Source organism: Ictidomys tridecemlineatus, chromosome 11 (assembly GCF_052094955.1).
Source record: "Ictidomys tridecemlineatus isolate mIctTri1 chromosome 11, mIctTri1.hap1, whole genome shotgun sequence".
In the NCBI taxonomy this organism is placed as follows: Eukaryota; Metazoa; Chordata; class Mammalia; order Rodentia; family Sciuridae; genus Ictidomys; species Ictidomys tridecemlineatus.
In genome coordinates, this window is record NC_135487.1 from 112,000,890 (window position 1) to 112,026,220 (window position 25,331).

At 40.9% G+C, this 25,331-nt stretch overlaps 1 protein-coding gene and 1 pseudogene across 1 annotated transcript; both read right to left on the minus strand.

Annotated features, from left to right (window-relative positions):
* LOC144368638 (autophagy-related protein 16-1-like) overlaps positions 1-3,430 on the minus strand; it is a 27,639-nt pseudogene extending 24,209 nt beyond the window's left edge.
* On the minus strand, positions 1,398-24,749 carry LOC144368639 (uncharacterized). The gene is made up of 9 exons (XM_078027806.1): positions 24,548-24,749; positions 16,133-16,200; positions 14,916-15,159; positions 14,104-14,152; positions 13,098-13,264; positions 11,679-11,789; positions 3,374-4,700; positions 2,238-2,376; positions 1,398-1,949 (listed from the first exon to the last, which is right to left on the minus strand). The coding sequence occupies exons 1-7, from the start codon at positions 24,747-24,749 to the stop codon at positions 4,369-4,371; spliced, it is 1,173 nt and encodes a 390-aa protein (XP_077883932.1). The 3' UTR covers positions 1,398-1,949; positions 2,238-2,376; positions 3,374-4,368.
* Between the last annotated feature and the right edge of the window lie 582 nt (positions 24,750-25,331).

Consider the following 25,331-nt stretch of genomic DNA (forward strand, 5'->3'; position numbering starts at 1 on the left):
TGTCTAAAATTAAAATGACAATGCCAAGTGTTGGCAGGGATTTAGAACAACTGCAGCTCCATCCTCTGTTGTTGAGAGGGATACATGTTACTGTCACTTTGAAAAACAGTTTGGTGGCTGCTTATGAAGATGAGCATACACTAATCATGTGACCTGTCAATGCAGGGACCTGTGGTGGCTTTGCTTCTTTTGTGGCTCCTGGAAGGCAAGGGTCTCAATGCTGGAGCACACAGAAGGACCCTTAACGATTTCACCTGCAAGTAAACAAAAGAATTCTGTTCAGATGGAACTGTAAGACCCCACTTATGATGCCCAGACACTGGAATTAGGGCAAAGCATGCAGGAAGGCATAAACATGGTGGGAGGTAGTAAAAAGAATGAGTCAAGGGGATGCACTGGGTCTGGAGGAGATTCCAGGTTCCAGCTTAGAGGATAAGCTTCCCTGTGCACCCAAATCCCTGGTGCCCCAGCCATAGCCCTACAGCATGTCATATGGTCAGATCCTACTACTGTCCTTTTATTACCCAGTTCATACTACGTTATGTGGTCTGAAGAAAAATAAAGGCCTTGTCATATTCCAGGAAAAGAAGGATGAAGCATGAAACACGCACATGTAGGAACAGCCTGTACTGAAGAGGACATATTGGGGCAAGTTCCCCTGTTAAGTGTGTGTCTCGTTTTTCATAAGGAGAAGTCAAATTGGCAGGGACCTCAGAGATGATCGAAGTCTAGGTCCACCTTTAACAGATGGAGGGTAGTAGCTCACAGAGGCAAAGGGGCCAGCCAATGGCATACAACCAGTTAACATTAAGCCTGGAGTTAGAGACCAGAAATTTGGAACAAAAGAGGGTGGCCTGCACACTGGAGGGAGCCAGCAGGAACTGGAGGCTGTGGGTTAACTTGGCAGGGATAGGAAGAGGCTATACAGAGCCAATCCTCTGAGTGTTGTGTTAAGAGGCTCAGGAAAGAAAGCAATTCTCGGAGAAGAACCAAAGGGAATTAGAAAACAAGAGCTAGTTAATATACATCCCATTCTTGATCACACTATGTGTGTCAAGGCTCTCAGGGTACAACTTAGGAACATTCCTAGAATGCTCAATTGCTCTGATGTTTACCATATAAATTTAAAGGTTTTATTTCTCATATTTAAAACAGTTACACATCAAGTTTCTCTTAATAGGATTTCTAGGGAATTATTAGCACAGCATTTAAGTGAATGTAGAGAATATCTGCTATATATATATATATATTTTAAAACTTTTCCCTTAAAGAGTATTTTTTTCTTTTATTTTTTTTATTGGTTGTTCAAAACATTACAAAGCTCATGACATATCATCTTTCATACATCTTTTTTTCATTATCAGTTTTTTCTTTTATATCCAGGAGACCAAATGGATCTTCCTTCATATTTTTTAAAGAAAATGAGGTGTTAAAATAAAATGCTGTTCTTAACCTAATTTTGTGCACTAAAGTCAATTTATAAGGTTATGCCTTATTTGGTTTTTCATAAAGTAGTTCAGGAAAGTCCAGAATGCACATATGGCCTCAAGATCTCTTGGTAGACAACTAATTCACAGAGAGACTTTGAAAGTTTCTTCCCTCAGGGACCAACTGAACTGCATTTCTTTGGCTCCTTGCTTGACTGACACCAAGGAGAGAAAATTGGGCTAAAGGAGAGAGATGGTGAGGAGAGGAGAATAATAACAGGGTAGAAAGCTGAGCGGGCAGGAGGGTGAAGGGATGGAATCTTAAGAGGAGGCTATCCAGGAGCTAAGACCTGTGTGGTGAACCTGATATCTCCTAGAAGGTAAAGGAGGTCAGGGTCACTTACAGAGCTGATGTCAGATGGTGATGTATTTGAAGCAGGCTCTGTGACTGTGTAAGATGCAATCGTTGCTTTCGCTCCAAGTTAGTCCTTGCCTTCTTCAAAACATCATGTGTCCTGGTCACTGAAAGAAGAAAAGAGCCCCAGAAAGAAGGAATTTCCAACTGGGCCCTACTTGCTGGGCATGCATTTTCTTCTCACCCCTCAATCATGGCCTCTTTCTGACCCCTTTGTCCCCCCCTCCTTCTGCAACCACAATTGCTCATGTCACAGGAGGGTTGGGCCCAGTGCATCAGACTCTCCCTTCCCAACATTCCCAGTGCCTCTGTGGTCACTGCTTATCTGCAGCACAAGTGGGACATCTGCAAGACCAGCCCTTTCCTCTGCTGCTCCACAGCTCAGGGGCACCTACGCTGGCTGACAATGAACTGCTCCATGTTCTCCTTCTGCTGGTTAGCAGTCTTCAGACGCTCAGCTGTGCTCTCAAGGAGCTTCTCCTGTTTGGATACTTGGGCTCGCAGATCCAGGAGCTCCCTTTCCATTGATTCATCCTGGGGAAGAAGGACAAGCTCTCAGACAACAGTTTGGAGACCGAATGTATCCAGTTCTTTGTGGTTCCTACCAATCAGAAGCAGAAATCTATAATCTTCTCAGCAGACTGAGTTCCCTTCATTATAACTTCTCAAGCCCTCAGTTCAGAACAGTTGAGAAAAAGACCACAGGTAGGAATGTTGAGAACCTGAAAGCCCCCAATCAAGGATCAAGGAGACTGTGACTCCAGACCCACAGCAACTCCCAACTGTGAACAAGACCTCCAAATCAGTCCTTGAAGCAGTTTTGTCTCACCCTTCTCCCATCCATGCAGGACTTGGAATTTCAGAGATACTATGTCTGGGACACAGGGCTACCTGATGACAGTGTTGACATTTCAAAATATCTGTATGAACCTGAAGATGGTAAAGTGCTTCCTTGTAATTAGCATAGTTTTTTTCCCCAAACATACCAGTTACATTAATATGGAAATAAAAACTAGTGAGGGGATCCAGAGACTAGCCCACCCAAAGCAGGACAATTCTTTAGGGGCTCTACCTTTTCCCCAGATTGGAACACAGATAAAAGGTGTGCTGGGATTCTAGGAGCATGACTGAAAGAAGCTGCAGGATCACAGTGACTTCCTTTGATCTTTTCACCAAGAAGCCCTGAGGAATGGAGAAGCTTCAAAGGCCCCTGAATTTTAGTTCAAACTCCAGATTTATTGGAAGCAGATATTTATAGATTACCAGGGCATCTATGTCTGTACTTCTCCATTTCCTTTTCTTCTCTTTGAATTATTATCTTGGGGTTTGGGGTGTGAGGACAAAGTAAGGTAATCAGAGCTTCAATGAAAACATCCACCAGGGGTCTCCCTCCAGGATGCTACATTAAGATCCAGCACATTCTAACAACCTATGTAGCTCCTGACCCTCAGAAAGCCCTGGAACTGAGAATACAGAATCTCATGGGGCAGAAGAGCAGGGCTTATACCAGAAGACAACACTGGCCTCTTACCACTTCGCCAGGCAGCCCAGGGCCGTGGAAGCTTGGAAAAGCTGCTCTCAAGAACATGGTCAGGAGTGAGGCTGACTCATCTAGGGTGTGCTGCAGGGCATGAGCACTGCTTCTTAGCTCATGGAAACATTTGCTGCCTGGTGCCTGTGGAAAGGTGGGAGGGAGCCATGGACATCACTGAAGTTGCGACATCTCAGGGTTCATGACATTGCAGCCCTGCACAAGACTCAAGCTTCCTTTGTTGATGAGGCACAAAGCATGGGCTGCTTGAACCTGGAAACCCTGGCTCATCCCTTTGAGGTCCCAGGACTGAAGTGTGGCTCTTTTTACCTGGAATGACTCATCACCTGGACACCCTATATAAGGCTGTCACAGCTCATTCCCATGTCATGTCCTCTACAGACCTTTTACCTTCCCCGCATGCAATAAAAGACCCCTCTGCACCAGTGAACTCGAGGCACAAGAGGTGACTTCTCACATTGGGCCTGTGGCCCATTAGTTGGTTTATGAATAGGGGTATGTATCTTGCCCTGAAGTGGGGGTTACCTGGATGCAAGGCTCTGTCTATACATCCATGGGTCTCTGGTGGCTCAGACAGCACAGCCATTGGCACTTGTTGTCTCTCAACAGAGATGTACTCTGAGAAGCATTTGCAGATTGCCTCCTCCCATTTCCAGGTTCTTACTCTTTCCACACACAAGGCCTTTATGGATGCAATTCCCTTAGTACCTGTCCATCTGACTGATTTTAATCCACATGGTTCAGCATGAGTATAACAGATAGTGAGCCATGAGACCGTGCTGATTTCAACATCATATGGGCATCAACTCTTAACAAATACTTTACTGAGGATGGTGGCAACACTGCACAGACATCTCTGTGGCTCTGAGGCAGAATATCTAGTTGGTTTCCTATACCACAGAGTAGAACATAGAATGAATCAGGAGATAGGGAAACAAGGGCTTGGCTAGAATAATTGGAAGATGCTTTCTCTGTCATTGGGAGATGCAGGCCACAAAAATAAATAGGGGAGAAGAAACTAGAATTAAGGACGAAGGGCACAAAGAAAGAGTGAAGGCAGGAGCTGCAGGTGTGACTACCTCTGAGCCCTGAGCTTCAAGGCCCAGGAAGTTGCATGTGGGTGTCAGGAGAGACTGGATATTTTCAACCAGCTGTTTCCCCTCTGCAATCTGCTCTCTGAGAGCAGTATAGTCATCAATGTGGCCTATGATGTGGCAGCCATGCTTGTTGGCGAAGGAGCCATCCTTAGTATCACCCTCTAGCTTCAGAGAGTTCTTCATTCCTGAAGCATCATTTGAATCCAGCTCTGAAAAAGAAAACCACAATAATAAAGATCTGCTGTTATTCATGATAATATCCTAGGTTCTCACCATTGCAGAGACAGTGAAAGAGCCCAGGCTCAAGAAAGGCAGCCTTCAGAAATGCAGGGTGGCTCAAGCCCATAGACACCTTTTGGTTTCTTTATTTTTATAATCTTTCTTACATGATTACATGATGATAAACTTTCAGAAAAAAATTTTGATTTCATTGACAAGTGGGCTACTCAGGAAAATATTATAAACATGAAAGTTTTCTGTATAGAAAAGGCACAGACAATTGAATAAGAATGTGTACAGGGCAATGACCCAAACAGAGCAACAGGACAACTGTGGCAAGAAGAAGAATGAGAAGAAAGGCAGCCACAGAAGACTCAAGGAACATGGATGATGCTTTCTCTGTCAGGAAAAAGGATGTCGCACACAGAAAATTTTCTAAATTCACATGACACACTTACAGAGGACCAACAGTTATTTGCATTAATAATTTTCCTTGTGTCCAAGCCCTTTAGTTGTCATATTTATACCATTTGTCCTGGTGACAATGACAGTTATCTGAACCAGGAGAAGAGAAAGAAGAGCTGTGGAGGACCAGAGTCAGAAAATCCATGCCAACACCCCAAAAACAGAGAAAGCACCTGAATCTAGGGAGTAAAAACAACCAGTGTCAAGGACTTCACAAACAGCCTGCACCCCAAATCATGCACAGTCTAGCCTTCACCACACAAGATCTAAGGTGCCAGGATTTCCCTCTCATATCATTAGCCTATATATGTCACATAGAAAAGCAAAAGTCAACAGATTGATATGTTTCTATTATTTGGAAAAAAATGTTTGATGTCTGGATATTCCACATGAATGTAACTTCCAGTAAAAACTTGTTAGGTACAATTTCATAAACCAACTTTGAGTATAATTTTCTTTTCTAGTACAATGCCTTGTAGTGAAACTTAAATATGCACAAAATCACATACATATATAAAATACACATACATATGCATATATTTGAAACATGTATATGTTAAAATATTTATCAAGGGCTAGGGTGCAGAGTTCAGTGGTAGAATGAAAAAAAAAGAAACTACTCTATAGAGTGTGGCAGGTCTGGCACACACAGAAGAACTTGGGTTCAAATTCTCTGTATTACATAATACAATCAATAAAAGGAGTTCCTGGTAAAAGGAGAGTGAGTCACAGCCAGGTTCCAGTTCAGGCCTCTGGAAGCTGGGAACAAGAGGAAGAGCAGGGACTGAGCCATGCTGCTGCATCTCAGCTGGTACATGGGAAAGCAGTGACAGGGAAGCCCTGTCAGGAGAAAGTGAAGTGGAGACTCAACACCACACCCACGATGGCAGCTCCAAAAGGGCAAGACAGCAACCTAATATATGCTGAGCAGTTCTTGCCAGCTGGGTACTGTGCTTAGCAGTTTACAGATATATCTTACTTATAGGCCACAATGAAAAGTCCATGAAATTGTCCACTTTCATCTGACACTTGAGGTAATTATCTGAAAAATGAGTATTCAGTGCAACCAGAGAAAATAAGGATTAACTTGACGCAAGAATATCTGGCATGAGAATTTCAAGGCTCAGACTTAGAGGAATCTGAGCAGAAGTGATTGAGGATATGGCCATGCAGATTATTGGAGAGGGTGAATTAATTGGTGCCCCCCAAAAGACAAACAGAAGACACAGAGTGGAATGTTGTGTCAAGAGGCTGGGGAGAGGGGCCTCTGTTAACACTCAAATTAAAACTAGGGAGGGAAGATAGAGGCTGGATATTGAAGAGAGCCAGAGAAATCTGGTGAACATGCTTATCTGAACAGGCAGAGAAGAGACTGGGGCACAAGTGGATGTGTACCACGTAGAATAAATGTGCCTGCCACCCAGGACTTTTCCACAGCCCTGGTTTCCTTAGGGACAGGAGCATTGTGCCACATACTGAGGTGCCCCCCTAGGTGAAGAAAAGGAAGCCATTCTAGAGAGTGTGGAAGGTCTGTGATACTGAGACGGAGCCTAGTGAGGTGGAAGGAAGGCCAACTAAAAAGCCAAGCACCTGATTAGGTCTCTAAGCCCTGTAAACCCAGCTTGTCTATTAATGTCTCAGTGCCCCTCTTTGCCAGTTGGATCATGTAAAATATAAAAATATAGTAAAACCTGTCCTACTATAAATGACATTGGCAAACACAGGCTCCAGGCCAGTATGTGTCTCCCACCTACAGCCAAACTTCCATAGAAATTTGGTTTTGCCTTTTTAGGTTTCATGATTTTCTTACCTATATTTCTTTTTTAAAATTAGAACTGTGTAGTTATATATAGTAGTGGGTTCATTCGGACAAAATCATACACACATGCAATTTGACTTCAGTTCATGATTGCCCCCTTCCCTCTCTATTTTTTCTCCCATTCCCCCTAACATTTCCCAAATCTCTTTCATCTACTCTACTAGACTTCTTTTTTGCTCATCTATTAATTTATATTTGATTGCTTCTTTCTACCTATGCATAAAGGTGGAGTCCCTGTGGTATATTTATATGTCGACATAACAACTTTTTAAGAATTCATTCTGGGGCTGGGGTTGTGGCTTAGTCGAGAAAACTTGCCTCAAATGCCTGAGTCCCTTTGATCAACCCTAAGCACCAGGTTAAAAATATATATAAATATATTGTGTTCATCTATAAAACAACAAAACAATCATCTGCATTGACTCCCCTTACCCATCTCTGCACTCTGCCTCCCAATCTTCGCCATTACTGCTCTTTCCTTTATCTATATGATATCCTATCCTGCCCTCCCCATTTCCTTTGTTCTACTCTAGTTTCTGCATGAGAGTAAGCATTCAACTTTGAGTTTTTGTGTTTGGCTTATTTCACGTAGCATGATATTCTCATTGCTATCCATTTACCTGAAATGTCATTATTTCATTTTCTTTTATGCCTTTGAAGAACCCCAGTGTGTGTGTGTGTGTGTGTGTGTGTGTGTGTGTTTACACACATATCATATATATGCGTCAGAATTATAAAATTTATTTATCTATTAAGGTGATTCCATAATTTAGCTATTCTGAAATGTGCTGCTATAAACATTGAGGTAGCTATCATTGTAGTATGCTGATTTTAGAAGTTTTGGCAAAATACCAAGGAGTGGGCAGATCCTCATAGGATGTTTACATCTCTAGTTTTTTGATGAATCTCTATAGTGGTATCTGGACTTGTACTAGTCTGCAGTCCCATTAACAATATACAAGTTTACATTTTCCCCACAACCTTGCCTGCACTTTTTTTTATGTATATTCTTGAACATTGCAATTCTGGAGTCAGATAAAATTTTAGTATTGTTTTCATTTGCTTTCCCTAATTGCTAGTGATATTGAACCTTTTCTCATCTATTTGGCTATTTGTAATTTTTTTTGGTTAAGAAGTTTCTATTTCATTTTTTCTATTACCCATTTATTGATTGGGTTATTTGGGATATTTTTGTATGAAGTGCTTTGAGTTACTTATATATTTGGGGTATTAATCCCTTATCAGATGAGTAGCTGGCCAAGATATTTTTCCCATTCTGTAGGCTCTCTCTTCACACTCTTCTTTCTTTCCTTTGCTGGGAAGAAGTTTTGTAGTTTGATGCGTCCCACTTATTTATTCATAGTTTCAGTTCATGTACTTTTGAGGAAGCTGGTGCCAACAATTATATGTAGAATGTTGGCACTACATTCTTTTCTAACAGTTGTTAAGTTTCTGGTCTAATTCCTAAGTGTTTGATCCATTTTCATTTGAGTTTTGTGCAGGGTGAGAAATAAGGTTTTAGTGTTATTTTTCTACATAGTTATTATCCTGCTGTCCCAGAACCATTTATTAAAAAGGCTCATTTCTCCAATGTATATTTTTGCACCTTTGTTAAGTACCAGAGGGCTCTAAGTATTGGATTTGTCTCTGTCTTCTACTCTGTCCTATTGGTCTTTGGGTCTATTTTTGTGACAATATCATGCTGTTTTGTTACTAGAGCTCTGCAGCATTACTTATTGTCTGGTGTTTTGTATTTAACAGTGGTACCAATAATAAAAAACAAACTGAAATAGAAAACTACTTCAAGAATTAGATAGTAGGAGACAACTATGTAGGCTAATATATTAACATCCCAACTTGAAGTGGTGGGAATTACAATATATATATATTTAGGAATACAGTATTTTTCTTCTGGCAGAGCTATTTTTGTTTAATACTTTTACTTTATTTACTTTTACCTGGTGCTGAGGATCCAATCAGTGCCTCACACATGCTAGGCAAGTGCTCCGCCACTGAGCTACAACACCAAATCTAGGAATACAGTATTTTTATTGAAAATTCTTTTTAAAAATATTATTATTTTTACATAATAGCATATTTTGGCATATTATACATACATAGAATAAGTATAACTTGTTGAAAATAGGATCCCCCATTATTGTGGTTGTACATGACGAAGAACTTCATTGTTTGTATATTCATACATGAAGATAGGAAAGATGTGTCTTATTCATTTTCCTGTCTTTCCTATTACATGTTCCCCCCTTCTCTTCATTCCCCTTTGTCTAGTCCAATGAACCTCTAATCTTTCACTCTCTAGTTGTGAGTTAGCATCCACATTCTGCCTTTGGGTTTTGGGACTGCCTTATTTCACAAAGCATGATAGTCTCCAGTTCCATCCATTTACTGGCGAATGATATAATTTCATTCTTCCTTATGGCTGAGTAGTATTCCATTTTGTATGTATACCAAATTCTTTATCTATTCATCTGATGTGGGGCACCTAAGTTGATTCCATAGCTTGACTATTGTGAATTGAGCTGATATTAAATATTGAAGTGGTATGTCACTGCAGTGTGCTGATTTTAAGTTGTTTGGGTATAAAGTGAGTGGGATAATGGGGTCAAATAGCGGTTCCATTCCAAGTTTTGTGAAAAAGCTCCACACTGCTTTCCAGAATGGTTGCACCAATTTGCAATTCCACCAGCAATGTATTAAGTGAATCTCTTTCCCCACATCCTTGTCATCATTTACAATTGCTTTTATTTTTAATATTTACCATTCTGAGTGGGGTGAGTAAATTCTCAGTGTAGTTTTGATTTACATTTCTCTAATTGTTAAGATTTTAAATATTGCAACCTCTAAATCAACCAAGTTCAGGAAGCTTCTCTGATTTCAGGCTTTTCTGTACTCAATCTGTGTTTCTCTGTGTTCTCCCCTCCCTTTGTGGGGAATCTTTGCTGCTTTCGGTACCCATGTGGCAGGTGAGTTGGCGTCTACATATTCTTATTCTTTCTTTTTGAACTCAAATTTCTGATTCCCTAGTCCAACTGAATGTACACTATTATATTTTGTGAAATTACTTTTTTATCAACCTCAGTAAGTGTCTATATTCCTGCTGCTGTGCTCATGAGACAATGTAATGCAGCTTTCCACTATCTCACCATCTTCTGGTCTTGCAATACATCTTTTTATCCAGGATGATTGCCCATCAATTTTAACACTTTTCAAGTTGATGCCATCCCATTTGTGGATGTTTCATTTTATTTCTTGAACTTTAGGAGTCTACTTAAGGAATTCAGTTCCTGAGCCTCAATGTTAGAGTGTTAGGCCTACATGTTCTTCTGGTAGATGCAGGGTTTCTGGTCTACTTTTAAGGTCTTTGGAATGTTTTCAGTTCAGTTTTAAGAGAGAGGGGCTAAATTTCATTTGACTACATAGGGATTTCCAGTTTTTCCAGCCCCATTTGTTGAAGAGGCTATCCTCAGCACACTATAGTGATATAATCACATCAATGTTTTTAGCAGCACAAGTCACAATAGGTAAGATATGGAGTCAACCTAGGTTTTGATATATACACACACACACATACACACACACACATACATGTATTACTTAGCCATAAAAAAGAATAACTTTATGATATTTGCCAGTATATAAATGAATGTGGAGACTACTATGCTAAGTAAATTAAGTCAGTCTCCCCAAATACAAATATCAAATGTTTTCTCTGACATTTGGAAGTTAATCTACACTAATGAGGGAAGAGGGGAAGAATACAAGTTCCAGGTATTAGACAAAGGGAAATGAAGGAAAAAGAGTACCGTAAGGAAAGGAAATGAATGGTAAGAAAAAGAATGAAGCTGACATAATTTTGCTATGTACATATAGGTACACAATGCAGAGAATGTCACCTTTATGTACATCAAAAGCCTTGGGTCCTAATTAGATTAAGATATATCCCATGCCTCTATATGATCTCAAAATGGGCTCTACTCTCATGAATAACTAAAAAGAAGTAATAAAAAACATAATAAAAAACGACACTTTAATTTGCATGACTAAATTAACAATCCAGGGGGCTGGGTTTGTGGCTCAGTGGTAGAGCACTTGCCTCGAATGTACAAAACCCTGGGTTTGATCCTCAGCACCACATAAAAATAAATAAGTGAAATAGAGGCATTATGTCCAACTACAACTAAAAAATAAATATTAAAAAAAGATAACAACCCAGGTTTGAGTTAGACTTGTTCCCTATGAAAACCCCCAGAGAGAGATCCATGTGCTAGTAACTTAGGAAAAACTCATTCCCAGCAGAAAGAGGTAATGAAGTCAAGGAAGTCAGGCACAGAAGGCAAAAAAGTGTAGAAAGTATAGAATTTAAGAGAAGGTAGCATGTGTCTGAAAGATGCTCTTCATAGGGTTGGGACTGGGCTTCCCTGCGGCAGTTATCAAGAATATTTGGAGAGCAGGCATGAGAACAGAGCAGATTTCAGAATGTAAACAGGGAATGTAGATGGAAGGGCAGGTCAGGGCTACAAGGCCATGGGAAATACAGATAAGACCAAATAGAGGCTCCATCTCCTGTTGGAGACAAGCACAGGTGAAGAGAAATCACTGCAGAAGGAGGAGCTACAATCTTATAGAGTTAAAATGAGTCAAGTGCATCCCAGAGCCAATATACCTGAAGCCTGAAGGCCAGGGAATCTGCATGCTAGTTTCCTCTTGCTCATCAGAATTTTTCTTGTAATTATCTTCTCTTTGCTGACACCTGTGGCATCATTGAGGACATGCTCTGTAAGTATGTGCAAATAAGACAGGATTTGTAAAATCCAATAGCACCCAGATATATTTGAAAACACTAGAAAATCAGAGTGGAGGTAGGTTGTGCTTTGGGGAAGGAAGAGATAATAAAAATCAAGCAAAATCAAAGGAGAAACACATTATTAAAGAAAGGAAAACTCATCCTAAGGAATTTGAAAATATGCATAATAATGATACACTGCATGTATACCCATTATATATGATAAAGCACATATATAAACAATGTGTAATACACACAAGAGGGATCTATTTATCTGATGGATAACTGCTCCTTTGGGCTCTTGACTCCACCTGTCATGGGAAACTTGCATCTATGATATGTATGGGCTCACATGTCCACTCAAAGCCCTTGGGCCTTCTCTGAGGAAGTTGAAAGAAGAAGAGGGTTCAGTAACAATCCCAATTCTCCCTTTGCTAACCACTCCTGGAAAACCCATTTCTTAAGTCCCTGCCAATTGACCCAACCTAGCGACCCAGGCCCAGTGATAGAAATCATGTGTCCAATGGACATGTCATCTTTTGTACATGTGCCTAGGTATTCTTGGGTGGGTGGTGCCCATGCAAAAGTTCCTAAAATGATGTAATCCAATTGACAAAGAGGGCTTTGAAGTAACAATGACTTCATGTTTTGTATCCAAATAAAATTAATCTTGGTCACTACTTCTGGAGAGAACATTCTACAGAGACACCAGGGCATGGGACAAAAAAAAGGAATTTATTGATCTTGATCCACAGGCAGAAAAGATCATGAATAGAAATGGTGGACATCATATTTTTCTTTGGGGGGGTGCAGCAGGGATTTAACTCAGAGGACTTGATCACTGAGCTACATCCCAGCCCTAATTTGTGTTTAATTTACAAATTGGGTTTCACTGAGTTTCTTAGCACCCTGCTGCCTCTGAGGCTGGCTTTGAATTCATTATTCTCCCGACTCAGCTTCCTAAGCCCCTGAGATTATAGGCCTGAGCCCCCATGGCAAGCACAGTGGACATACTTTAAAGACAGAATCAGAGTCTCTGAAGTGCTCCCTCTTAATTACAACCTACATGCAAATATATAGCTGACATAGCAAAGGCAACAATGAAATAAACCTGACCAGGCCATGGGAAAACAGCAAAGCTTAAGATCCACCTGACCTCTGTACCTACTCTGAAACAAGATGGGTCTCCTGCCTCTGCATGCATATATCTCAGCCTACACAGCAGAGTTGAGTGCAGAGAATTTTTGCTTTCCCAGAGAGACAAGTTCGATTCATCTGAATTATGATAGGAGTACTCACTGGCTTCATCCACAGCAGAACTGACTGTAGGCTCAGCTGATGGGAAGACAGAGTTTCTGACAAGTTCTTGTGTGTTAGATGAATTAGCATGATCCGAGGGTAGAAAATAACTTTTCCGCAGCAAAAAGTCATCCTCTTTCTTCTCCTGAAGCTCACCATTGGGAATGCTGAGACAAGGAAGAATAACAGATAAAATTAAGGTGGTTTAGAAGCTACAGCCTCCTAGCTGGTTCTGATTTAAAGATGAAGGGTGGAGTCCCCAAACACATTCCACCCCTCAAAAGTGATCCATAAAATGATTTTCAACTCATGGACATAGTTCAGGTGCCATGGTATAAGAGAGAGAGGGAGAGCCACCAGTGTCCAGTGTACTGGGCAGATAACAAGCTGATGAGAAAGGAGGCTCAACTTCATCTATAAAGTACAACTACAGAAGGATCATACAATGAGAAGCAAAGCTGTAGTTGAACCTAGGGCATGACTGATACTGACACTTGCATATAGATGGCCAGCAAATACAGCCTGGTACATGAGAGAGTGCCCAATAAATATGTGCCTTCTAGAACTTTTTCTATCCATTTTTTTGACATAATACTTTTTTTTGGAGGGGGGGAAAGGGGTAGAAAGGGAGCGTATTTCTGTTTTTCTTGCTATGACATACCTGTCTGCGATTATCAGGCCATAGTATAGAAAGATAGTATGCCTCTAATTCTAATTATTCAACTTAAAATAAACAAGTGATTTTGTTAAAAGGAAGAAATGCCCAAGACTGACTGTGCAGTTCTTCTCAGTCACGCCCACTGTACCAGCACCAGGAAAATAAAAGATAACCTTGCTAAAGGGCTCCATCACACTGGGCTTAGTCAACATCACCTCTGCCAACAGTAGTCTTTTTTACATTTGGTCATCAAATGTGTCTACTTTTGACCTCATGGTCTATTCTTTCAGGTTATCCTTAACCCCTTATTTTGCCCTTTCTTACAATCTCCAGATTATTTGTTGTTACCTGGAATTCAGTGAATTTTGGTCTTTTTCATCATCATTCTCATGGTTTTCTACAATCAATTCAAAAACATCCAGGAGTCATTACATAGTGCTATTTCACCCATTTCAACACAGAGCCCATGTGGGTTCTTCAGTCACCTTGGCTAGACAGGAAAAAGAATCTGCAGGAAATCTTGAAAGTTATTACAATTCAGATCAGGAATGAGCAGAAAAAAGGGTCATGGAAAATGGAGTGGGCTAAGGGGTGAAGACAAAATGACTCCAGACCTGTTTGGGTCTGTCACCTACAGCCCAAATAAAGTTCAGTTGTCATAATCTTTCCCATCAGTTTTCACAATTTTTCTTTGTGTGTTGACTTAGTCCTGCTTGCCAAGGAGGGTCCAAGAAGGAGCCATGTGCCAGTGACGTATGAAGGCCATGTTCCCAGAAGAAAGAGGCAGCAGAGTCAAGGAAGCAGGGTAGATCAAAAGCCTAGAAAGTGCGTGATTATAGGGAAGGTGGCATGTGTCTGAAAGATGCTCTTCATGGGATTAGGACCCCCAATTAAGCTGGGCTTTCCTGTGTCAGTTATAGGGAATATCAGGACAGCAGATGTAGGAACAGAGCAGATTTCTGAATGCAAACAGGATGTGGAGATGGAACAGCATCTCAGGGTGGGAGACCATAAAATAGAGACATAAGACCAGACAGTCTCCATCTGCTGTTGGAAAGAACCAATGGTGAAGAGAAATCACAGCAGAAGGAGTTACCTCCTCATAGAGAGCTAAAAAAGGTAAGTGCATCCCAGAGCCACAGAAGCTGTCACCACTCTACCCGAAGCTTGAAGTCCTGGGAATCTGCATGCCATTCTCCACTTGCAGAAGAGTTGTTTTCTTTTCATGATCTTCTGTTTCATGACACTCATGGTATCAGTGAGGACATGCAGCTCACATCCAGGTGTTTTGACAGCCAAGCCTCCAAGGGCATCACCCCCAAGCTTGGGAGGGTTCTGCAGTTCAATGCAAGTATCCAAATTCAGTTCTGAAAATAAAACAGGAACTATTATCCTGTGACACAACTATTGACCCCGAAGAGTCACCTAATCAAGAAAGCAGCCTTGCACAAGAAAGTCTAAGGATTGATGTGTAGCTTATAGAGACTGATACTTTCAGGGCTGGGGTTGTAGCTTGGAGTTAGAGTACTTGCCTCAAATGCATGAGGCCCTGGGTTCTATCCTCAGTACCACATAAAAATAAAGACATTGAGACTGATACTTTCATTTTGTTGATGATTCTGGCATATCCATTATGATAAACTTGACAGGAGGCAAGTGTGCTTCCAATTCTTGAAAATATTCAAGAAATATGGAAGTTATAGACACCTATTTTATTTTTACTGAATTGGTACTATGGAAATTATTTTAACTAATAAACCATGAAAGAGATGAAAGCACCTAAGATATGCACTTGGTAAAGGCCAGCCCAGGACCTGAGAGTGTATTTAACCCTAGACCTCAGGCTCCAGCTCACATCACTATGTCAGAGAATCACAGCTTTAAGTCTGACTGAGAGAACATGGAGAGGCCCACCATCTCTGCCACCCACAATATTCTGACAACGAACATGTGGATCAGAGCTTACCAATTCACTTTCCTTTCCTATCTAGGAAGAGCATCCACTATATTCCAGGGTCAGTGTTGGTTACACAGCTATAGATAGCAGAGGAAAGGCTCAGCCTGGCTCCACCATCACCACAGATTAACTAGTGATCCAACATTGTCCCCTGACAACTACTCATTTGGGCATTTACATCCAGGTGTGCATCTGAGGCTTGCATCTCTGACACACTGGGGCTCACATGCCCACTCAAAGGCCATTGGAGGCAGGCCTTCTTAGTGACACCTAAAAGGAGAAGAGGGTAACTATCCCAGTTCTTTCTTTCTTTAGTACCCCCACCCAAAATGCCCATTTCTTATGTCCCGGTCTTGTTGGGGAAACCAGCTTGTATCTCAGGTACAGTGACAGAGATCATGAGTGTGATGGATATGTCACCTTTGGTTTCTGTGCCTGGATGCTAAGAAGGCCAGAATCAATAAATGGGATGGCAAACTGCAAAGCGTCTTCAGAGTAAAGGAAACAATTAATAATGTGATGAGAGAGCCTACAGAATGGGAAAAGATTTTTACCACATGCACTTCAGACAAGAGCATTCAATCCTCAGGATGTATTAAGAACTCAAAAAACTAAAAACCCAAAAGAAAAAAAAAAGACATTAAATAACCCAATAAATAAATGGGCAAAGCACTGAACATGCACCTCACAGCCAAAAAAATACTAATGGCCAAAAGATACAAGAACAACTCTTTATCATCTCTAGCAATTAGAGAAATGCAAATTAAAACTACACAGAGATTCCATCTCACTTGAATTAGAATGGCAATTATAAAGAACTCAAGTAAAAATAAATGTTGGTGGGGAATGGGGTGAGAAAGGTACTCTTATACATTTTGGGTAGGACTGAAAATCAGAGCAGCCACTATGGAAAGCAGTATGAAGATTCCTTAGAAAACTTGGAATGAAACCACCATTTGACATCATCAACAGATGAATGGATAAAGAAAATGTAATGTATATAGAGAATGGAATATTACTCAGCCATAAAGAAAAATAAAACAATGGCATTTGCAGGAAATGGATGGAACTGGAGATATCATGCTAAGTGAAATAAGCCAATCCCAAACACCAAAGGCTATGTGTTCTGACTTCTAGATGCTAACCGGAAACAAGGGAGAGGTTGAGGAAGGGAATAATAGAAATCTACTGTATTGGACAAAGGAAAATAAAAGGATGGGAGGAGAGGGAGAAACAGGAAAGACAATAGAATTAACTGGACTTAACTAGCCTTGTATTTGAGTACATAACCAGGGTAAATTCACATCATAATCAAAAAGAGCGGGATCATCCACAGGATAAGTTATACTCTACTAATGTGTAATTTGCAAAATACATTCTACTGTCATATGTTACTAAACAAGAACAACAACAACAAAGGCAGGTGTCCAGAAAAGAGTGTCCCTGAAGAAAAATCATCCACTTAAGATGGCTTTGAAGAAAAAAATGAGTTCAAGGCTATTTTCCCAGGATTATTAAACTCCATCACTGTTTGTAGAGAGGACATTCTATTGAGACTCAATGAAGTGACTGAAATAAAAAGAGTTAATGATCTCTCTTCCCAGGGAGGAAAGATCATGGAAAGAATCTAGGATACCATGGAGAGGGGTGTCCAGTGGTTGTATAACATTCCTAGTTATGGAAACCTCTCTGCATTTTGGAAGCCTATGACTCCTTCTGGCCTATATACCACCTACAATCCATACACATATACAGTCTGTTGCCACCTGGAGGCTGTTAGCAGCTATAAGAAATGCAGCAGAGGAGCTGGCTCCTTATTATAAATCAATTGTATGAAACTGTGAAGAGATATCGGGCCCATAATCCTTATATTTTCCACATACTACAGAGGCAAATTGGACATTCCTCCTGATATAATTGAGTTCTATGTCCCTAGGGAAATGAATAGATGTCCTCAGAAATTGAGCTGACTGGAGGTTTCCAGCAGCCTCATGTCTATCCAGGTCAGACTCAGGAAGAACTGGGTACAATAGGGCCTGCTGCCCACTACTGTGTTCTCCACACACTCTCCTTGAAAATCCCTCATTCTCACCATAATCTGCTTCATTTTTCTCAAAATTTCTTCAATCTGACTGTTTGGCTCCATCACCCTGAGAGCACACCTCATCATACTCTCATCACTGGTGTCTAGATTCTTCCACTCTCCTCCTCACTACCTTCTCTTCCTGTGAACTTCCCCAAAGGTCAACTGTCTCATCAGGTTAACGTTTGTTAAGATACAGCTGCACAGTGTTACCCATGCTGGCCTCATGCTCCTGGCCATGAGAGAACCTCCTGCTGGGACCACTGAGCCCAGCCTCACTAACCTCTAACTCAATGTCCTGCTCTTACCATGTTCCCACTCTGCTTGGGAAAACTGCATTCCTACATCCCCCTGAATAATTCCAACTCCCTATCCTGCATTTGAAGTCCTCATTCCTGGCCCCACAAGGTTATCCAACATCACATCCCAACACTCCAATACACCATCCTTCCTTGTCAGGCTGTCTCCTCCCTGACTCTCACTCTGCTTCTCTGTCTTCCAGCATTCATGTCTTTGTCTACAGGTGCTGCTCCCTGCCTGCCATGTACTGTGTTTCCCCAAGTCTCAGTTCACCATTAATCATCTGTCATTGAAAACACTCAGTAACATGCATGAGAGATCCTCTTGACCTGAAGGAGAAAGTATCTTAAACCAATATACCTGTTTGTGAAAGCAATGGTGAAACACAGAAAAAAAGGAGATTAGACCCTGAAGGATTGAAAATGGCCCCTGACACAAGAATCTCTTCATGGACTCTTGGCAACGTGGACAGTTTCTTCACAAAGGTCTTGTACAGCATGCTTTCTACCAGTCACTCTGTCGTTACATAATTTTGGTGGGAAGGAGAACTCCTTTTATATGTCCAACCCCTGAAATCCTGGCCCATTCCTTTTCATGAAAACCTATTTAGTATCATTATATCAAATCAAATTTCCTCCCCTTCAATCTACTTCTTTCAGTTCCTTGAGGCTGGATCCCTCAATCATTGGGTACTATATTTGTTTCCACTGTGTCTAAACCTCCAGCCCCTCCTACATATAGTATCTATTATGAAAAGTGGCCAAAACTGTGAAGACCCTTGGGAAAGTCTCACCTTCCCTCAAGGATATTACATTTAAACTACCTTGAACTCAGACTGAAGGGCTTTGGGGTAGTTTGGTCTCAAAGTGGCTGTAATTCAATGTAGACTCACTCTCTCTACCACTTCCTTGAATGACTACAGAGCTACTACTACCCTCTAGGTCATCTGCAATAAATATTTTAAATTGGGTTAGAATTTTCTCCTGTTTTCGGTTGCCTGCTTTTATCAGGGAGGAACCTTGCTGACATTTTTCAAGGCTCACAGTAGAAGATCCTCTGCAACTATTGGAGCCATTTATCAAACTCTAAAAGTATTGTTGCATGCCATTAGTGGGCAAGATGCAAAAGTCCTCAACAAAATATCAAGTTGTCGCTTAGTTATATTCATGTTGTTTCTGCAGGGCTTTCTATGTACACAGAGGATTGGTCCGAGCAGAGAGGTCAGCACCACTACTGTAGTTACAGCTGTGTCCTGTTCACAATATACACATTAGGGTCAGTGAACCCACACAGGATGAATATTAGTACAATTAGAATGCTCTTTTTCTTCATTTCAGATTCATGTATAAAGGTGAATGTGTCCATATCTATTTGGAGGGAATGGATGAGGCACTGGCTCTTCCCAGGGACAAAGTATACTGATTAATAGCTCAAAACCCATGTGAGAGGCTTTATGAATTCTTTGTTCCAGAGAAGCAATGTCTGTTTCTCTTTGAAATTGTCTCAAAAACATTTGTAACATACAGAATTAGAAATGGGTGAACACCCAACCCAGCCTCCTCTTTGAAAGATCAGGCTGCACAGCAGTAAAAATATGTTGGCTGAGGAGTCAGGCAGACATGGGCCCTGTGTTCCCACCACACACTAGTGGAGATTGGGGGGCAGTGACCATGCTGAATCTCAGTGTCCTCAGCACTACTGTAGAGACACCACCAACTGTGAATAGTGTCTCTTGAGGATTTAATGGAGTAGTCTGTATACAGAGATCCCATGGTAGTGGTTACAGTTCACACATGTATTTTATTTCTGTTTCTGAAATGTTGTGACACTGAGATTAAACTTTTGCATCACTGCACCTCAGTGGAAATGGGAAAAAGAAAAAGATGGTCACACCTGAAAAGGCACTGACTAAAGCAAGGGTTGGAAAATAAATTTAGTCAGTTAATTTTACTATAAAACATTCTGATACAGGGAGACATCAGACTTCTGCTCTTCCTAAAAACTGATTTAATGAGTAAAGACTCCCAAGAATTTCAAACGTTTATCTGAGGAAAAGTTGAACTCTACCTTGAGTGAGAGGCAGGAAGAATATATTTTTTTCTCTACATACTCTATAAAGCTTCTACCACTCATGGCTCTTGTTCAACAAGAGTGACATTCCTGGGAATTGTGGAGAGAAATGCTCTCTGCTGTCTGAATAACTGGGTCAGTTCCCCATCGTGTACACTGGCCATTGACAATTTACATGAGAACATAACTCTCAGATGGAACAGATGATTCAACATGTAATCTATGGAGGAAAGAATCATTTGTGCTCCTTTGGGTTGAAAACTACAGCAATGTATGGTGAAACAGAAACAGGAATGATTAATTGAAGGATAGCCTTCTCAGAGGAAGTTGAGAAAGTGCGTCAACACTCAAGAACCATAAAAGACCTCCACAATGATTTTTGAATATTCTATCTCATGAACAGAGGAAATCATTAGAAAATAAATGCAATTTCCAAGGAAAGGAATGATTTAACCCCTTTAAAGACTGAGGTCTGACCAATCCCTCCTGGAAAAAGTTGTAGTGATGTCTGTGAGATGCTTATAATTTCCTCCTCCTAACTCCAGTCTACCTGCAACTGTGGCTGGCACATTGCAGACCAGAATTAAAAAAAAATGACCTGGCCAGAAAAATAACAAAGCTTCAGATCCATCTGACCTCTACACCTGCTGAGAAACAAAATGGTCTCCTGGCTATTCAGGCATATGTCTCAGCCTAGATAGTGGAGTTGAGTGCAGAGAATTTGTGATTTACCAGGGAGACAAGTTGCATTCATCTGAAATAGGATAAGAGTACTCACTGGTTCCATCCACAGTAGAGCTGACTTTAGGCTCATGTGATGGGAGCACAGAGCTTATGACAAGTTCTTGTGTGTCACATGAATTAGGAAGACCAGAGTACTGAAAATATTTTTCATCCAGCTGGAGGTCATTCTCTTCCTTTTCCTGCAATTCACTGTTGATACTGCTGAGACAGCTGAGGCAGGGAAGAACAAAAGATGAAATCATGGTGATTTAGAAGTTACAGTCTCCCAGCTGGTCCCGATTCAAAGCTGAAGGGTGGAGTCCAAAACAGGAGCCTCCCTTCAAAAATGATCCAGAAAACCATTTTCATCTCAAGGACATAGTTTAGGTGCCACGGTATGAGAGAGACCAAGGGCCACCAGTGCTCAGTGTAGTGATAACAAGATAACAAGCTAATGAGGAAGGAGGCTTAACTCACCTATAAGACACAGTCACAGAAGGATCACACAATGAGAAGCATAGTAGGGGCCAACCTTGTGCATAAAGCATGGTGAATTTTAGACACAAGTGTCTGATCAATAGTCTCCTGAATTGAAGAGTCTCAGAGACATTTTGCCTTCTTTGCACATCCATATTATGACATGATATCATTTATATTCTATCTATTTTTCTTGCTATGGAATGAATACCTGTTGATGAGCTCAGGCTAACAGTACAGAAATGATTTTTGAGTCTCATCCTGAGTTTGACATTTACAAAGGGAACATATGAATTATTTAAGATCTAGAAGTGCCCAAGGCTGCTCAGTTATTCTTGAGAAGACTTACTCTTACAATACTATAAAGAAGACAAGGAATTTTGCTAATGGGTTCCATCATCTTGGGTTGAATCAACAACTTCACTGCAATCAGCACTCCTACTGTGCCTTTAAGAAACTTTGACTACATTTGACCTCATGCTCTGTACTTTTAGGATTCCTGCACCCCTTTTATTTTATCCATTTTTTTCTAGCCCCTGGTCATTCATTGTTACCTGAAATAAAGTGACTCTTCTTTATCATTGTCCTCATTGTCATGGTGTTCTGTAAACATATTCAGAAAGGCAGAAGTCATTAAATAACTCCCCTTCACTCATTTCAATACAGACACCTCCCTCAGAAGAAGACATAATTTATGTATATATAATTCAGGGAGCAACTAAGGGACTTAACCTGGGAGAACTCACATGTTGAGTTTAAAGAAATGGTCTGAAATTCTATGCTGATCCATCATGCACAACGTCTCTGACTGGGTGGATCATTATTATGGAATGCTCTTCATGTAATTGGAGAAAGTCAAAATGCAATTTGGTCTCCTGATCCATGGATACTCATCCAGGTTCTTCTGGATTTCACTAACTGCAGCTTCCTTCCTTCCACAAAGCTCATTCCAACACTTAGTGGCTCTAGGCCCCCTCACAATTCTCAAATAGAACCAGTTTCATTCTCTATAAAGAGGATTAAAAGCCCTGAGCCTCATTTTTCTCAATACTAGGGATTTTTTTTTTTTAAAGATCGCAAAGTTAACTTTGGCAGTGTACTAGAAGGAAATTACTCTTTCAGAACTGTTCTAGTATAAATATTACTACCACCTTATTCTAGAATTTTAATGGAAGCAAAATTAACCATTTCAATGTTCTCTCTCTTTTATGTTTTTGGTACCGGCGATTGAACTTAGCGACACATGACCACTGCACTACATCCCCAGGCCTATTTTGTATTTTATTTAGTGATGGGTCTGAGTTGTTTACTGCCTTGCTTTTTCCTGAGGCTGGCTTTTTAAATTTTAAAATTTATTTTTTAGGTTTAGGTAGACACAGAATATCTTTTTTATTTTTTTATGGTGCCCAGAGTTGAACTCAGTGCCTCATGCATGCTAGGTGACTGTCCTACCACTTGAGCCACATCCCATGCCCTCTGAGATGGCTTTAAACTCAAGATCCTCCTGCCTCAACCTCCTGAGCAGCTGGGATTATAGGCTTGTGCTTGTAATTAAAGAATTAAACATGAGCAAGAACACTTAGGAGAGATAAGTTGTCCTAGGTTGTAAGAATAAGGTCATGCAGAGCCCTGATATGCACACACAGAAATGGTACCTGTGAGTAGGTTACAGTCTCTACAACTTCCCTGATCTTGTTAGTTCTAGGTTTACCATCCTGAATTTGTCACTGGACCCTCAGAAGTATAATTAATAGGACTGCATTTGTGTTTTAATGGGGTAGTCATGAGCTGCAGCTAGAGAAAGGGAAACTTCATGCTCACCCAAGAGATCAGCACTGAAGCAGGTGGGCTGGTGGATATCTGATGATTCAGAGTGACTGGGGCAAGTGTTACAGCCCTCATTCAATACGTCCTGCAGGATTTCTTTCTCCTCCTGTGGGGCTTGTCTCAGACTGGAGGGATAAAGAGTACAATTAAACGAGAGGATTAAATATGAGTCCCAGTTGGTCTAAATAGAGGCCGAAGGGAGTGGTCACAGAAGGGCAAGACGGCACTCCTTTCAAAGAGAAAGAAAATGATCCTCCTAGGATGTGGGCAGGGTGCACATGTCTTTATGACAGGAGATAGGAAGAGGGGCTCAATCTACTGACTAGAAAAGAGCTGAGGACAGAGACTCCACTCTCCCTGTGTGATACAACCATGAGCCACAGCATACACAGAAAATGAACTTTATGTGTGTGTTTGTGCGCACATTTGTATATGTGTGTGTGTGTGTGTGTATGTGTATTCCCCCCACCCAAGGCTATGATATCCCTGCCAAAAAGTCTTATCAACCAGAAAGAAATCGATTTATATCTCATACTCAATGGACCCATACAAGACAGGAGATGTAGATTCTGTGAGGTAAGAAAAAAAAAACATTTAGTTAGTTTGATTATTTCTAGTTGGATACAGACAAGAACCACAGAGAAAAGAAAAACACCTCCTTAAAAGATGGACTTCCTCCATGGTTGAGGAATGCAGTCATACCAGCAGCTTGTGTTTGCCTTTGCATGTGAATAGTGTGGACACTTTGTACCTCTTGGTTTGCTCATCTGGGGACCCTCCTCATATTTAACCCATCCTCTTCCAGGCTCTTAACACTCATTGTTACCTGGGAGCCAGTAATTCCTGTTCTTTTCCACTCTCCTCCTCTGCACCACTCCCTGAAATCAAATTCAGAAATGTCCAGTCAGTCAATGAGTAGTTTCTACATCACTCACTACAAACACAGGGGAAGCCTGAACTCAATGGAGAATCATTAGTCCCAGACCTTTACCAACACGGCCGTTATATGTCTGTGGATCTGATATGGTACAAACTGGATCCTGATATAAAAGATTTGAGCTATTCTTGAGGATGAAAAGGCATTTTCATGTCTCCAGTAGAAATCAGTAACTGGGAATTAACCTATGCCCACCCTACACTTCCCTGTAAACTAGAAGTTGCTATAGTCTTTGTGTTTCATTATTCCATTGTTAGTAAACTGAAGGCAAAATAACAATATCTTTACTTCTAGAAATGATGGATTTCCTTTTGATGAAAGAAAAGAAAAGAAAAAGTTTTGGAGAAGATCTTTTTCTCAGAGGGGAAACAGATAATCATACCTCACTTTAGTGACCATAAACCTATCTGCAACTTACGATATTTCTGGAACTCGTTGGCCAGGGTATACACGGTAGATTGACATAAGATGAATTTTTCTTCCAGATCACGGAAATTCAGTTTGTGTTCTTGTAATTCGGCTTGTAGTCCCCGTATGATTTCTTTCAATTTCATCTGAGGCTCTCCGTCAAGGTTCATTTCAGCCCCTCCATCAGGGGAAGGGCTGAAGAATACTGCCATGTTTGTACAGTAAATGTACAGCCAGGCCCTGCAAAGAGGAAACCCAAACATGTTATGGGTTAAAAACAAGTGAATCCAAGAGCTGGATGCAGTGGCAAACGCCTATAATCTCAGAGGCTCAGAAGGTGAGACAGAAGGATCTAGAGTTAGAAGTCAGCTTGAGCAATGACAAGGTGCTAAGCCACTCAGTGAGACAAGACCCTGTCTCTTAATAAAATACAAAAAAGGGCTGCATATGTGGCTCAGTGTTTGAGTGCTTCTGACCCAAATATTTAAAAAAAAATAAAATAACCCAAGTAGAATTCATTGGGATTAAGGGAAGACAGCAGCTGTCACGATTCACTTACTGTTGAGAACTAAGTACTCAGCAGTCCACAACACTTCAAACTCCTTCACCTTTCAAACAAGGATTCACACACCTGAGTCTATAGCACGGACTCAAGACAGAAATGAGGAGGTAGGGCTGAGTGCGCTAGGTAACAGTCTAACAGAATCAGAAGGTGGGAGATGTCACGGAATGTGGGAGCCTCTGCCTTCCAATGGCCTCATGATGGCTGACCCACTGGTTTCCTCAGAAGGTCA

Coding starts and splice junctions, on each gene's coding strand:
- LOC144368639 (XM_078027806.1), bottom strand. CDS start 24,749: ATGGCAGTATTCTTCAGCCCTTCCCCTGATGGAGGGGCTGAAATGAAC. Junction 16,201..24,547: donor CAACGAGTTCCAGAAATATC/GTAAGTTGCAGA, acceptor TTTACTCTGAAG/ACGCTTTGCAGTTTGCCATC. Junction 15,160..16,132: donor TCCAGGCACAGAAACCAAAG/GTGACATATCCA, acceptor CGGGGTCAATAG/TTGTGTCACAGGATAATAGT.